Consider the following 14,290-nt stretch of genomic DNA (forward strand, 5'->3'; position numbering starts at 1 on the left):
GACGGAGGTTTTCCGTTATGTGAAAACCAGTTTCCTTGCGATGGTTCTTAGTTACGTTTCATCGAAGTTGGTTTACCCGTTTTTGAGATACTGACTTTGAAATGACAATGTCGGCGGTTTTTCAACGTTTCTAAGTTGATCGTTATTATCACAAGTTGTTACAAGCCATTACAAATTTACCATTAGATTTATGCTGAAGGAAAACATCCCTTCCTCCTTCCACCATCCATATATTCCCTTCTAAATTTTTTTCACGGATGTCATTTTGATATATATTTTAAAATGGAGTCACTCCGAAAGTTTTGACAAATCTAATGACAATCTTCATGTTGAAAACCGTCCAGCCCTTTGACCTATAGGGAGGACCAAAGAAAATAGACAATGCGCTTGAAATAACCTTCCCTCGGCCAGTCGAGTAAAAAGACCAACCATAAAGTAACTGAGCCGTGACAAACCACTATTTTATGCCTATAATAAGGCCGCGGTCGAAGGTAGGATATATCAAAAGTTGTCGGAGATATGGCAGATATTAAATTTGAGAATCGCAGCGAAATTGGTTTGATTCAGGTCAAAGAACATAAACCGTTACCCAGAATGGTGACGCATTTACTGTATTTTTTAGAGGTTTTGAGGCCATAAAGCAACGTCAAAGTCTGACCAGTCAATCATGGAAATTAAAGAAACATAATCATTAGCAACACATGTTTAAAAAAATGTCTGTTATAAAAGTAACAGGGGGTAACACATGCGCGCAAATATTCGCACATTGTACAAATGAAATAAAATTGAATAAAAAGAGACAGCTCACATTGACATTGATCCTTATTCATTCAGAATGATCTGAGCCATGGTAAAAATCTGACTTAAGAAATTCAAAGCCTCTCTATCACTTCCATTATCACGGACATGGATAAGGAATGATTCAAGTTCCTCTCTTTTGCCTGTTTCTTTGTAAGCATTTTTAATATTTATTTATTGATAACTAGCTGTTGCCCGCGGCTTCGCCCCCGTTGTAATTTTTCTAAGTTTTCTTCCATAAAAACCTTCTCCTGACAATAACGAACACAACAAAATAAGAATAAGCGAAATCCGTCCAGCCGTTCCCGAGTTTTGCGCTTAGCAACACATTTTACGATTCATTTTTATTTATAAAAAAATATAAAGAATGATAATAATGTTTACATTGACATTACACAAACATATTGAGCGAGTATAAATTCGACTGATTTTTAGGCTGAAAAGAAAGAAAGAAAGAAAAATTATTTATTAACGGTCCCAACAGTACCACCACCAAACACAAAAAACAATAATATATTACTATATAAGCAAAATTACAATAAACTGCATGGTGATGACACCAATTGTCACCGAAAAAGGGTCTCCACTCAGCATGTGTTGCTACACAGTGGGTGCAGCAACGCTGATTTTCCAGCGTAAACGTACGCGAAGGTTTGTGAGGATGCGTTGCGAAGAAATGTGTCACTAACTAGAACTACGTTGAGCGAGGCGAGGAGGTAAATGAAGCGTTTCTATCGGTTCATGAGGAGTTCGTGAGGAAACCTGCTCACACTTGTGAAGTAATTCAGTGGTATGTGTGAAGTTCCTAATCCGCACTGGGCCCGCGTGGGAACTACGGCCCAAGCCCTCTCATTCTGAGAGGAGGCCTGTGCCCAGCAGTGGGACGTAAATAGGCTGGGATGATGATAATCGGTTCATGACAAACATATTCCTCAGGTTGCTAGATCGATGTTTGCTTTACATTGCTTGTACCATCAGCCAAATATGTGGTCTACCACCCTAAAGTTGATAATCGTTTGCATGTCATAAAACAATAATGCCAATAGACGTGTCTGTCAACTTGAAAGTTCGACTTTAACGACATATTCATTTGATAGGAACTTGTTTAAAAATTGATAGACCACTTATTTGGCTGATGGTACCACTGGTCTGACTCTATGTTACATCTGGCCATATTTATGAATGAGAGCAGCTAGAAAAACTTTTAACTCCGTTTAGTTCCAAACTAGTTAAACTAGGATGCTTCAAATTAAACTTTTAAAGACGATAGTGGGACCACTTAGCTGCGTTTAAAGACTTGAATCAAAAAGACGACCTAGAAATTGCTTTAGTTTTGCAGGTACAGTCGAGCAAATTGAATCATAACCCATGGTGGAACCTTTGTGCTACTTTGTGCTTTTTTAAACTATCGGAATCGATTGTGCTCTTGATTCTGAGTAGGAAAAACCATATTTTTCCAAAATTTCAAAAAAAGAAGTTTTTTTGAAAACGCCCCAATCCTAAACTTGACACAAAATGTCAAAGTTGTCAAAGAATTTCACGAGAGCTTGTCACGGAGACCCTCATTTATTAAATTCGACGCAATAACACCAGCATTAAAGAAAAACAACTTTAATAAGTTTCAGTGAAATTAATTGTTCTTTAAAACTGTTACGCGGATCATTCTTTTGATGAGTTGCCGGGTAAAATAATTGGAGGAATCTCTTAAAAAATGTCAATTAAAAGTTTCGGAAAATCCTTCCGCTTCTCTTAAACAAATACGGTAGTTAGTAACTGACCTCCAATACTGAAAAGGGTTTCTAAGCAAACTGAGGCGTTATATAAATCGATTCATAAAAGTTCAATATTTTATTTAATGTACATTATTTAACTAAATGTAAGTTTGTGTTAATGCGAACTGCTAAAGAATTGAATTCGCTCCCGTCGTCTGTATTTTCGGATAAATATAATCTAGGGCTCTTCAAGGCTAGAGTGAATAGGCTGTTACTGAACCGATGAGATACAACCTTTGGCCTCATCTGCGCTTAACATCAGGTGATCTCAATGGTCAATGGTGTATCTTAATGGTGGGTCAATCACGGTCAGTTATATATGTAAAAAAAATGAAAAAATATATACAATCAAATCAAGTGAATCGTGAACCACTTGGGAAACTTTTCGAAGAACAAGTCATAGGTCAGGAATCAAATGATTTGATAGTACCTATAGGTAGTCATTCACGATGACGCGTGCCGTGGTTCTTATTACAATGTTATTAATGTTTAATTTTAACAAAATCACGCGTCTTTGTGGATGGCACTAGGTATACCTACCTCATGTACATTAAATTACATATTACCATGTGTAGTCATAATCACCTTTTAGTGTTCTCATCTTGGATATAGGCCTCTTCTATCTTTGACGATTTTACGCCTGAGTCATCTAGACCTAGCGTTACCATTTTAAATCATCATCATCATCATCAGCCACTGTTGAACAAATATCTTCCTAAGAACGCCGCAATAGCAGAACAGCTTCATACCACGGGCGTATATAGTATGTACAATTTTTTTGGGCCAACGAGCAGGCAATCCAATAAAGAGTTTACATTACATACATACTGCTTTGCTTTTTGCCAACCCTGCAGTAGGTACAGTCACAAACACTGCCGTTTCCAATCCATTGCGTAATTGCACGAATACAGTCAGCGCCATAACTCACGGTCGGTCACATCTGAACGTTAATTAGTTCGCGTATATTCAAAGTTGATTCAAACGGCTGGAAGGTTTGGAATTGTGTCAATAAATCTTTCTGTAATATGTTTTGTTTGATTGTTGCTTTGAAGTCTCAGATTAAAATGAGAGATGTATCTAGAGATATTTGTTTCTTCGGACTGTTGGTTCAGTTTACACTGCGTTGTGAATATATTAGGTTTGTATTCGAATATAACATAACTGGAGATACGTCTTTACAAAGGCGTTGTACAGTCGTTGAAATTGATTAGTATGCAATTGGTGAATATTTTTAGTTTGATTGCGAAACATGAAGTATGACACCTAATATTTTTATATTCAATCTTTTATCTTTAGATGAGCAATTCTTGTATTATTTATTTATATCGGGATCTCAGAAACAGGGAAGCCACTACGAAATTCGAAAATCGAAGTTTGTATCGTACCGTCCCTCTTACTTTCGTATTAAATAATATGAGAATCCACGGAACGAACGTGTCTAGTCACCTAAGCAACTTTTTGAGTTATAGCGGTTTGAAAGTTAGTCATCACGAACAATTACTATAGTTACCATTTATTTAAAAAGTTAAAAAAATATGTTTTATATTAAGATTGGTTTTTTGGAATCTTTTTTTTTTTGTATTTTTTATTTCAATTCCAAATTTTTACTTTTACGGTCATCCCGTAAAACCTAAATTGAAAATACAAACTGAAATATAGATGCACAGAAAAACCAGAAAAATAAGACCATCACTGGGAATCGAACCCAGGTCCTCGGTATTCCGTACCGCGTGCTATACCGCTACACCACTGATGGTCAACGGTACCGACATGAATTTTCCCTATGCACCTCATATCTCAGCTTGTTTGTTTCTTATTTAGCCACTTAAGCAGTGACGCTAGCGACATCTATGCCGTAGCTCTCATCGAGAAAGTTTTTCGGGTTCGATTCCCAGTGATGGTCTTATTTTTCTGGTTTTTCTGTGCATCTATATTTCAGTTTGTATTTTCAATTTATGTTTTATATTGTTTTCAGATTATTTAATTCAATGGTAAGTCATAGTACTTTGCGAGCTCTACATTTTGAGATTGAAATCTAAATTTTAAAAAAAGGTGACTCCGTGGACCCTTCATATAAGAGTCAGCGTATGTCAGTCATAGTATGAGCCAGCTTTAACCATTTCGACCAAATTTGCTGTGTGGGGTCTTTCCGGGGCGAGCAATCGATCTATTTTGGGCATATCTTTCGGAAAACAAACAACACACTGAAACAAAAAAAAACTTTGCGACTATAATGGGAGCAGCTATTTTGATGCGTATAATTAGTTTTCGTTCATATTCAATCTAACAAAATAAAATCACATCAATTTTAACTTTTGTATGAGAAATGAAAATTCGTTATTGTTTTTTCCGTTACATTTATTTTAACCAAACCTAATTATTAAGCATCGTAATGGCTTCGCCCATTACAGTTGCAAAGTTGCGTTTTGATCTGTAGTGCTGCTGTAAATTAGAACGAAACTACGTTTGTATGAGGACGGGAGCGTACCGGGGACTCTTAACGCCTTAAGTACCGATCACTTTATTACCTTTGGCAATAATTCCTTAGTTACTGCTTTCGCATTTAATTAAAAGCAATAATAGAATTATAAGCTAACGTTACTCCATATGCTCATACATTGAAGGCACCAGTAAATCAATTATGCAAAAATGTTTAAATAATGCATAAACCATGCTGTATTCATATTCACACGTTAACTGGAGCATGATATCTATGTCGGACTGCATTAGTGCAAAATGCAAGTGTATTATTATCATAATCATAATTCTTTCTATGTTTAGATACTTATTTACAGTTCCTACCTCAATCAGCAAAAACGGAACCCTTATAAGATCGCTTTATCCACCCGCCCGTCCGTCTGTCTGTTCGTCCAGTGTGTCAAATCTCACTAATATTATAAAAGCGAAAGTTTGTAAGTCTGTTTGTTTGTTTGTTACTTCATCACGTCTAAACCACTGAACTGATTTAGATGAAACTCGGTATAACGATAGTTTGAGTCCCGGAGAAGGACATAGGGTAGTTTTCATCCCGGAAAATCGCATAGTTCCCGCGGGATCGCGATAAACGAATGCTCGGACGGAGTCGCGAGTAACGGCTAGTAAGAAATAAGGAACACTTAATGAAATCGTGTACAGCTTTATTTTGCGATGTGAAAATGCTTTATGCATACTTTCCGTGTCTTAACATCCAGGAGCCTTTTTCTCAGGAATAGGCGGATGCATCAAGCTAAAATCAATATAGCAGGAAAATACAGTGGTCTCGGTGCCGAATATGATTTTGTACCTTTCGGCGTCGAGACCCTTGGTCCGTGGGGCCCTGGCGCTCTGAGTCTCTTCAAAGATCTATCAAAGAGACTCAGAGATACCACAGGAGACCGAAGAGCTGGCAGTTTCCTCGCTCAACGCATCAGTCTTGCGATCCAGCGGGGAAATGCTGCCAGCATCTTTGGTACCATGCCGCAGGGTCCATTTTTAGATTTATTATAGTTTTAGTTTATTTAATTTTATTGCACCTAATACACCTTTTTATAGTTGGACCTGTATTGTTCTGGAAATAAAATTATTAACTGTTGAATGAATAAAGAAAAATTTATGAGCATAAAAAAAAACAATATCACATTCTCAGGTCTGATACATCTTAGAGCAGGGAAAAAACAAACTCCTAAGTCAGTGCAATCAAAAAGATACAGTGTTTAACAACGGTGGGTTCTGATACAAATTGTCGTAAGTACTATAAGGTACCTACTACTTCCACTTGCCCTAGAAACTTGGGTAGGTAGACCTTATGGGACCCCGAATAAAAAAATCAGATTTCTTTTTAATGTCTGTTTATATAATTATATTTATTGCATTTAAGTATGTATCTATCTATATATAATTGATTACATAAATTTATTTAAAAACAATGTTAACTAACCTTGTACAATTATGAGTTTACATACATAAAAAAGAACTAACCTAAGATAGCTTAACTAACTGTAACAATGAAAATTATGTCTGTTTGTCTATATCGAACCAATCGAACTTGCACTAACTATTAGGTAGGACTACTTATTGTATAAGTGGTTGATGCAATTTAAATTGTTCTGGCTTCGTACTACTACGAGTACTAAAATCATGTAATTTTTGTGAAACGATCTTAAAAAACCGGCCAAGAGCGTGTCGGACACGCCCGAAATAGGATTCCGTAGCCATTACGAAAAAAATAAGTAATATTTTTCTAAGGATTTCGTATTTTATACGGAATCTTCCATAGTTTAGGTATATTTTATACCTTAGGCTGCTATTTAATCTTAAACTACTAATAATTTTTAAGCAAACTTAACCGTTATAGTTTTCCTTGAAAGTTTGATATACTAACTACCATTCTGACTTTTTTAAATTTTTTCCACCCACCGGTTTAGATTTCAGAGGGGGGGGACGCTCGATTTTAATGAAAATATGCACTTTAAAGTTGAATATTTCGCAAACAAATCACTGAATCGGATAATTGTCTAAGGAAACCCCTAATGGTTTCAAAAGACCTATCCATCGATACCCCACACTATAGAGTTGGATGAGAAAAAAAAACACCCCCACTTTACGACTATGGGAGGTAACCTAAAAAAATTTTTTTTATTTTATTTTTTATTGTACCATTTGGTCGGCATAGTTTACATATATATCCGTGCAAAACTACAGCGTTCTAGCATTGATAGTCCCTGAGCAAATCCGCGAGCGGACAGACAGACAGACAGACAGACAGACATGGCAAAACTATAAGGGTTCCGTTTTTGCCGTTTTGGCTCCGGAACCCTAAAAACTGGCTAGATTCTGTAAGCACTGGAATTTATTCACACTCATTAAGTATAATTATCTTTGAATATGCAATAGGTAAAGGGTAAAAAACGCATCGCTTCTAATAATGAAAGCAAATACAAATGATTTCAGAGTGAATGATGCGTAAAAAAAGTTTAGCTTTACGCTTGTACTCGTATTGACTCAATTCCTCTAAAAATGTCTTCCAAATTCCTCCAAAAAGACATGAACATGTTTGTCAAAACTTCTCAATCGTTAAACTGTAAGTTCAAGTAGGTATTATACGACAATACGATATCCGAATATTGGACTAAAACACTATCACGGTTCTAGGTAATACTAAAATGTAGCATCAAAGTTTACACATTGGCGCCATTTCAAGACAAACTTCCGACTCAAATATTGCTTAGCGCTCGTCGACAACTATGCGATTTGAGACGTGTATTTGCTGACCTATAAAGTTTCTGCCCACTAGTCTGTATTTTCCTAAAACCGTAACTGATTCCACCTCTTATGTTGTATAATGTAGTGAATAATGCTTCCTTATCTTAATCAATAACCCTAACCTCAGTACCCATTGAAACAGCGTAGGGCAGTCGCATCGATATAGAGTGGTTAGCACCTAAATTAGTCCAGATTTTCGTTCGATTTTTGTTTACATTACATTTTTTATATAATTTGATCGTGGGGGTTATAACATCTCAATGTGAACTTACTTCAAACTCGTCTTCAAATACTTCAGTTTGTCACTAATAAATAAAGTACCACATTTGTTTAATATTCATAGACACGTCGACAGTATTCGAAAGTAGTCGTGTATCGGGAATCTTCACGATAGCAACGGATGTTTTTATTTTAATACTAGCCGTTACCCGCGACTCCGTCCGCGTAGAATCGCGCCGGAACTATGAAATTTTCCGGGATAAAAACTATCCGATGTCCTTCCCCAGGACTCAAACTATCTGTATACCGAATTTCATCTAAATCGGTTCAGCGGTTTAGACGTGATGAAGTAACAAACAAACAAACAGATTTACAAACTTTCGCATTTATAATAGACGAGCTGTCAGTAGGCCTCCAACACGACCTCGCGGGATCGCGGTGGATGCGAAAAGCACAAGACCGGTCTGAGTGGAGAGCCTTGGGGGAGGCCTATGTCCAGAAGTGGTCGTCTTTCGGCTGACATGATGATGATGAACCAAAAAATAACCTAACTTTATATACCACTCGTCTAAGTCTTGCCCCTGCGGAAGAATGCCCATAAGGCTGGCTACCATTTCCGTGCTGGATTGTGATGCCAAATGTTGGGCGTATTTTTTTTTTACGAACTGTGCACTAGATCTTTACCTAGGTACATAGCGATAGGTTCATTCGGCCGTAAATAAATCCACGATGACCGAGCCCTTACTGGTATCTTGCTGAAAAAAACATTTTATTAAAACTCAATTCTAAACCCTACGCAAAGGAAGTCAGATAATTTTCCGAGCAAGTCATATTTCAAGGTGTGGCAATTTATAAGGTTTCTCCGAACCCCGTTTTTTGCTTTCCGGGAGGAAATGATGGATCCGGTCCCTTTGGGTCTGTGTCAATAGTAGGTATTTCTATATCAGGCACTATTTATGAAAAGGAATCTCAATGTTTTCAGTTGCCAGGGGGCTTTTGCCTAAAACAATTCTTTCAAGAAAAGGGTATGGTCTCGCAATTTGATTTTATGACTATAATATAGGAGTCTGTCAAGTGTGAGCAGGTTACGCAGTGAAGATGGTTTTATTGATTCTTATGTCCAGTTATACGGTGGATTTATCACGTATAACATAAGTACGCATTTATATCCTCAATGCGACTGTGTAGTTATTTTATTTGGGTGTGTAATGATTTGCATAACAACAATTATACTAATATCATTTGGCATATAAACGAAATGCATAATTTCAATTTACATACGTGTTCAATCGGTAGGTATAAGAAGGAATGTATAACAACAAACAGCTGCTGCAGCTATTTTCTGAACATATTACTTGGTTTACATAACTAATTGCGTAATAAACGGATAGTATAATAATTATACTTATTGAATAATACTTAAAATACATATGTGAATTTTACTTAACAAGGAAAAGTAATGAGAAAAGTACATTTGAGATTTACTATGAGCTTGCTTTCCGTAAGCAAAAAATCATAAGGAGCTGCTTGCGAAGCGATTCAATGGTATGTGTGAAGCTACCGAGAGGAGGCCTGTGTCTATATAAGCCGGAGACGATGAAGATAAACTTACCACAAAATGAAAATCTTCTGATCATCATCGTCGTAAGATTGGTTTTTGGAGTAAAATAATAAAAAAAATATAGCTGTTTATTTCAACCAAAAAAAACAAAAAGCATTTTACAATAATAAAAGTGAGTCCTTAATCCTAATTTTAAGGATTTTGCGTGGTGGTGCGCGTGGAGTCTTTTTGTAATTTTTATTTCAACTCCAAATTTTGTTACTTTTACGGTTATGCTGCGCTTGCCGATCCGCGGTCTCCATTCAAAAACTTTTCAGCCCCAACGGCCATCTGGAATTTTTTACGATATTACCGCCATTTGTAAATAAAACCACTTTGTCCCGCCAGGTCTCGCCGTCCCTTTCATCGAGCTGACAGTTGCGCATGCGTCGGTCCTCACCATCCTGGCGATCAGTTTCGAGCGCTACTACGCCATCTGTGAGCCGCTGCGAGCCGGCTACGTTTGCACCAAAACTCGGGCTACCCTCATCTGCGCGCTCGCTTGGTTCTTCGCTGCGCTGTTCACGAGGTAATGCGTTTAGCTGACAATCTCATGTCAAAAAGTGAGATAAAGCGATGCGAATCTCGCGTCTTCGTTTGCTCGTCTCGTGTGTAGTCTCACGTCTCGCCAGGTCAAAATGAGCTATAGAAGGTGTTTTAAAACGAATCCGCAATGTTTCAGCAGATATGTTGATTTAGTTTTAATAAAGGATCATGTAAAAAAAATCATTGAGTATGTCATGCCTTTGATTCGTTGAAATTAGTACATTAACCATTGATGGAAACATTACATCCGTCGACCAAAAATTAAAGAATTCTAAATAACTTTACAGGGGTTCAGATAAATGAATCAGTTATCTGATGGAATATTTCGCTATAATTTTAAAACATACTGTATAATTTATACGCACGACTTCCTCATTTGTTTGACGCTTGTGTGCAGCTCTTGCATCCTGCGTAGAAAGGAACGAAACTGTGTCCACGGTGCTTCAAGCCGTAACAGCGGGGCTACTACGAAACTCGAAACTCGAAGTTCGTGTCGTGCGGTCCCTCTGACACTTATACTATTTAATACGAGAGCGAGAGGGATGATACGATACGAACTTCGAGTTTTGAGTTTCGTAGTAGCCCTGCTGACGATCGAACGGTCCGGCGGACCGAGAGGGACGCAGCGATCTGTTAGAATGGGATATCCATACCACCATCTTACTTTAACAGACAGTTGTGTCCCTCTCGGTCCGCCGGACCGTTCGATCGTCTGTTACGGCTATTAGAATTACTTCGTAGAAGCTGCAGGGCTACTACGAAACTCGAAGTTCGTATCGTACCGTCCTTCTCGCTCTCGTATTATATAGTATAAGTGTCAGAGGGACCGCACGACAAGAAGTTCGAGTTTCGAGTTTCGTAGTAGCCTGCTGACGAAACGTTGCGTTTCCGTGGACACAGTTTCATTCTTTCCCTCGTGGGATGCAAGCAAGCTGCACACAAGCATCAATTGACGATGTAGTGCGTATGACGTGCAGTCTACATGGAGAGAAGGCCTTACTTTGACCTGGCGAGATGCGAGGGAAGCCACGAGACGAGAGACTATAAAGCTTGTGACTCGTCTCATTTTGTATCGGGCTCTCGTGTCGCTCGCGGTTTTTTGCCAAATTTGCGAGGTGCGTGGCGATAACCAAATGGTATAAAGATACAATACGTCAGTCTTAACGAGTCGGGGGGCTACTACGTAATTCGAAAATCGAAGTTTGTATCGTACCGTCCCTCTTACTCTTGTATTAAATAATATTAGCGTCAGCGAGACGGCAAGATACGAAGTTCGAATTTTGCACTTCGTATTATAGGCCCTGTTTGAGATTATATCGTCGCTCCAATATTTGCTGTCAGCTTTGAACGGGGCTATGATACTGACCGACTACAGCTGTGACAAGACCAGCGTTGGTCTACTCTAATGTGTGATATTATCAGAAGTCCATCGCAGCGCTTAGACCTTGTTTACATTAATCCAGTAAAATCGTGCCAGTAGCGATACATTGCGGTGATTGCGGGGTCACAATTCAAACACTCATGCGACTGGAACGGTTTTACTGGAATATTGTGAACAGGGCCTTAGGCAATTCCATGAAATACCAAGAATTTTTTAAATGTAAAACAATTACTTACTTACATGTCGAAAGTTAGATGGTCCGGCGAAAAAGCAGCGAAGGTAAATAAACTACCTGTCCGTGTAAAAGATCCGTCAAAATGTTTTAAAATGAAATAAAGATGCCTTTTCATAAGCTAGCTAGCGTAAATTTTTTAATAGAGAACAGAAGTTGTCACCAGTAATGATTTCGTCCGGTAATAATTTCTTCAACGGAAATTAAATTTTTGGTGCGCGGTTTTACTGCGGTTAACATCTTACTGTTTTACTGAAGAACATTGTTTGATTTGTTTATTTCCTTCCAAAATATCTAACTGTGTGGAATACTAAGGATTCATGTTGTGGTACGGTTTGAGGCATATTATAGATTGTCGTACGTATTTGATCGTCATTCATTATATTTGCGAAGAGTGTATAAATTACATCGGTCTACTTTAAGCTTTATTTTTGAGTTGCGACTTGCGAGTCTCGTATTTTCCACCGCGTAATTTTGGTTTCATACAAAAGTCTTATTTGTGCACCTACAACTCATTTTGAGTCGCCGTGTGGCACAAACTAGATTTTTGTATAAAGCGCGACCGAACATACGCGACTCACTACTCATTGTACTCTCTACTTCGGGCGGTCGGTTAAAAAAATTACGCCCCTCTTGTTTCACCCTAAATACTCGTATTTACCCTCTTTCTCATAAGTCAATCAATTTTACTTAAGTAGGGTACCACATATTAGGATTTGTTCGGTCACGTCCGGACCTTGGGTCCATCTTCCAAACTTTGTGCAACTTTATAATTTGCCCATGTTCTATAATTTAACTTGATAAATGTTAAAGTAGGTTTAGTAATACCTAATCAAAACATTTTTTACAAACGATTTGTTTCTCAAATGTTTCATTTGGCCGAACGAATGCATTTTATTATGAAACTGTAAATGTTTCAGGATTTTTATACGACTAACCTAACCTAATCTAAGCTAAGGGGATTGTACACAATGGTCCTGAAATAAACCTGAATAGTTCAGTTTCAGAAGAAAATACATTTGGCCAAATGAAACATTTGTGAAACGAATCATTGATTGTAAAAAAAACCTGGTGAAATAAAAGGGTACCGTTAAAGTACTTACCTAAGTTATCTATTGTAGATTAACAAAATTGTTAACGCGTTTAAAAATGCTAACTTCAGAACGTTATTTCGTACTGTCCGGTTTTTCTAAACGTCTGGGTTTGGACTTTTTTTATTTTCAAATGATGAACCTCAACTCTAAATTTCCTGGCATGCGGGGTTATTGACAGCGTTGAAAATAACCGATTATTTTTAGATGTTTTATTGCTCTCGGCTATTTATCTAGTTTTATGCTATTGACGGCTGGCCGCAGGAACCACATGTTTATAAATGTTTGATTAATCATAATATTTATAAGTTGGGAACTATAAAGCGACTGCCGAAAGCTGTGTGGGATACCAAAGGTAGCCACGAGTTTAATTTTTTTAACCTACAGTATATATATATAATTACATCGTTTGAAGAACAGATAATCGTTAGGGGAGAAAAGTCCTCGAGTGGCGACCACAAACCGAAAGCCGAAGCGTTGGTGGACTGACGACGTCGCGAAAGTTGCGGGCAAACGGTAAATGCAAGTGATGAGTTGTCGTTCATTGTGGTGTTCTAAGGGGGGCCTTTAACCAACAGTGGACGTTTTCCGTCTGATGATGATGATGAGTAGCAGTGGCGTAGCGTCAGATATTTCCGTGGTAAAGCCGAAGTAAAGATCGCCCACATCCTTCATAAATCAAATAATCAAAATATTTTCCTGTTGTCGTATTTTGTTAATATTGGGCAAGCCGGTGAGAATGGGGTTCTATAGACGCTTCGCCACTGGAGTAGATCTATACCTACATACAACATACATACAATTTAATATATACAAGGTGTCTTAAAGTGAATCCGCCTTATTTCATTACTGTTTTAGTTAGTTTGATTGAGAGTGTAAAAGATTTTTAGTGGAAAATTTTCTACAAATTGTAATCACGCCTTTCACTTTTAATATACATAAACCAATGTATAGAAACATTTGTCAACCACTGAAACATTTTGTTAATCGGTTTTCTACATACACCAAATTTAAGTCTGTTCAGCCGTTATAGTGTTAAAGAGTAGCAAACACGTCCGTACATTCACGCACAAACATTCGCATTCACAGGATCCAGCATCTACTAAAACTCTCGTAATATAAAGTTCCGTAGCTTTTTTTAATTAACACAGTTAAACCTCACAGCTTTCAACACACCACTGTCACGTAATTAATTACCACTTTTCACCCTCCACGCTGATCCCTGTGGCAATAAAACTGTATTTTACGCCCTGATCGGTGAGGCTTTTTGTCGACCGTTAAATTTGCATTGGCATCGACTAATGGACATTTGAGATCGTTCAGTGTGAAATATCTGAATTTAACTACCTAGTGCATCGCTTTACAGCACTGTAACATATAATGTGAAGTGTGATAAATTATTACACTGAA

At 37.7% G+C, this 14,290-nt stretch overlaps 1 protein-coding gene across 3 annotated transcripts in view; it reads left to right on the forward strand.

Annotated features, from left to right (window-relative positions):
• Positions 1 to 14,290, forward strand: part of ETHR (ecdysis triggering hormone receptor) — a 95,884-nt gene that overhangs the window by 58,800 nt on the left and 22,794 nt on the right. For all 3 annotated transcript variants that reach the window (XM_074107181.1, XM_074107183.1, XM_074107182.1), the window contains exon 3: positions 9,979 to 10,159. In XM_074107181.1, the coding sequence (XP_073963282.1) occupies positions 9,979 to 10,159 (181 nt within the window). The remainder of the gene's footprint in view (positions 1 to 9,978; positions 10,160 to 14,290) is intronic.

The sequence above is a fragment of the Choristoneura fumiferana genome, chromosome 25 (genome assembly GCF_025370935.1).
Source record: "Choristoneura fumiferana chromosome 25, NRCan_CFum_1, whole genome shotgun sequence".
NCBI lineage: Eukaryota > Metazoa > Arthropoda > Insecta > Lepidoptera > Tortricidae > Choristoneura > Choristoneura fumiferana.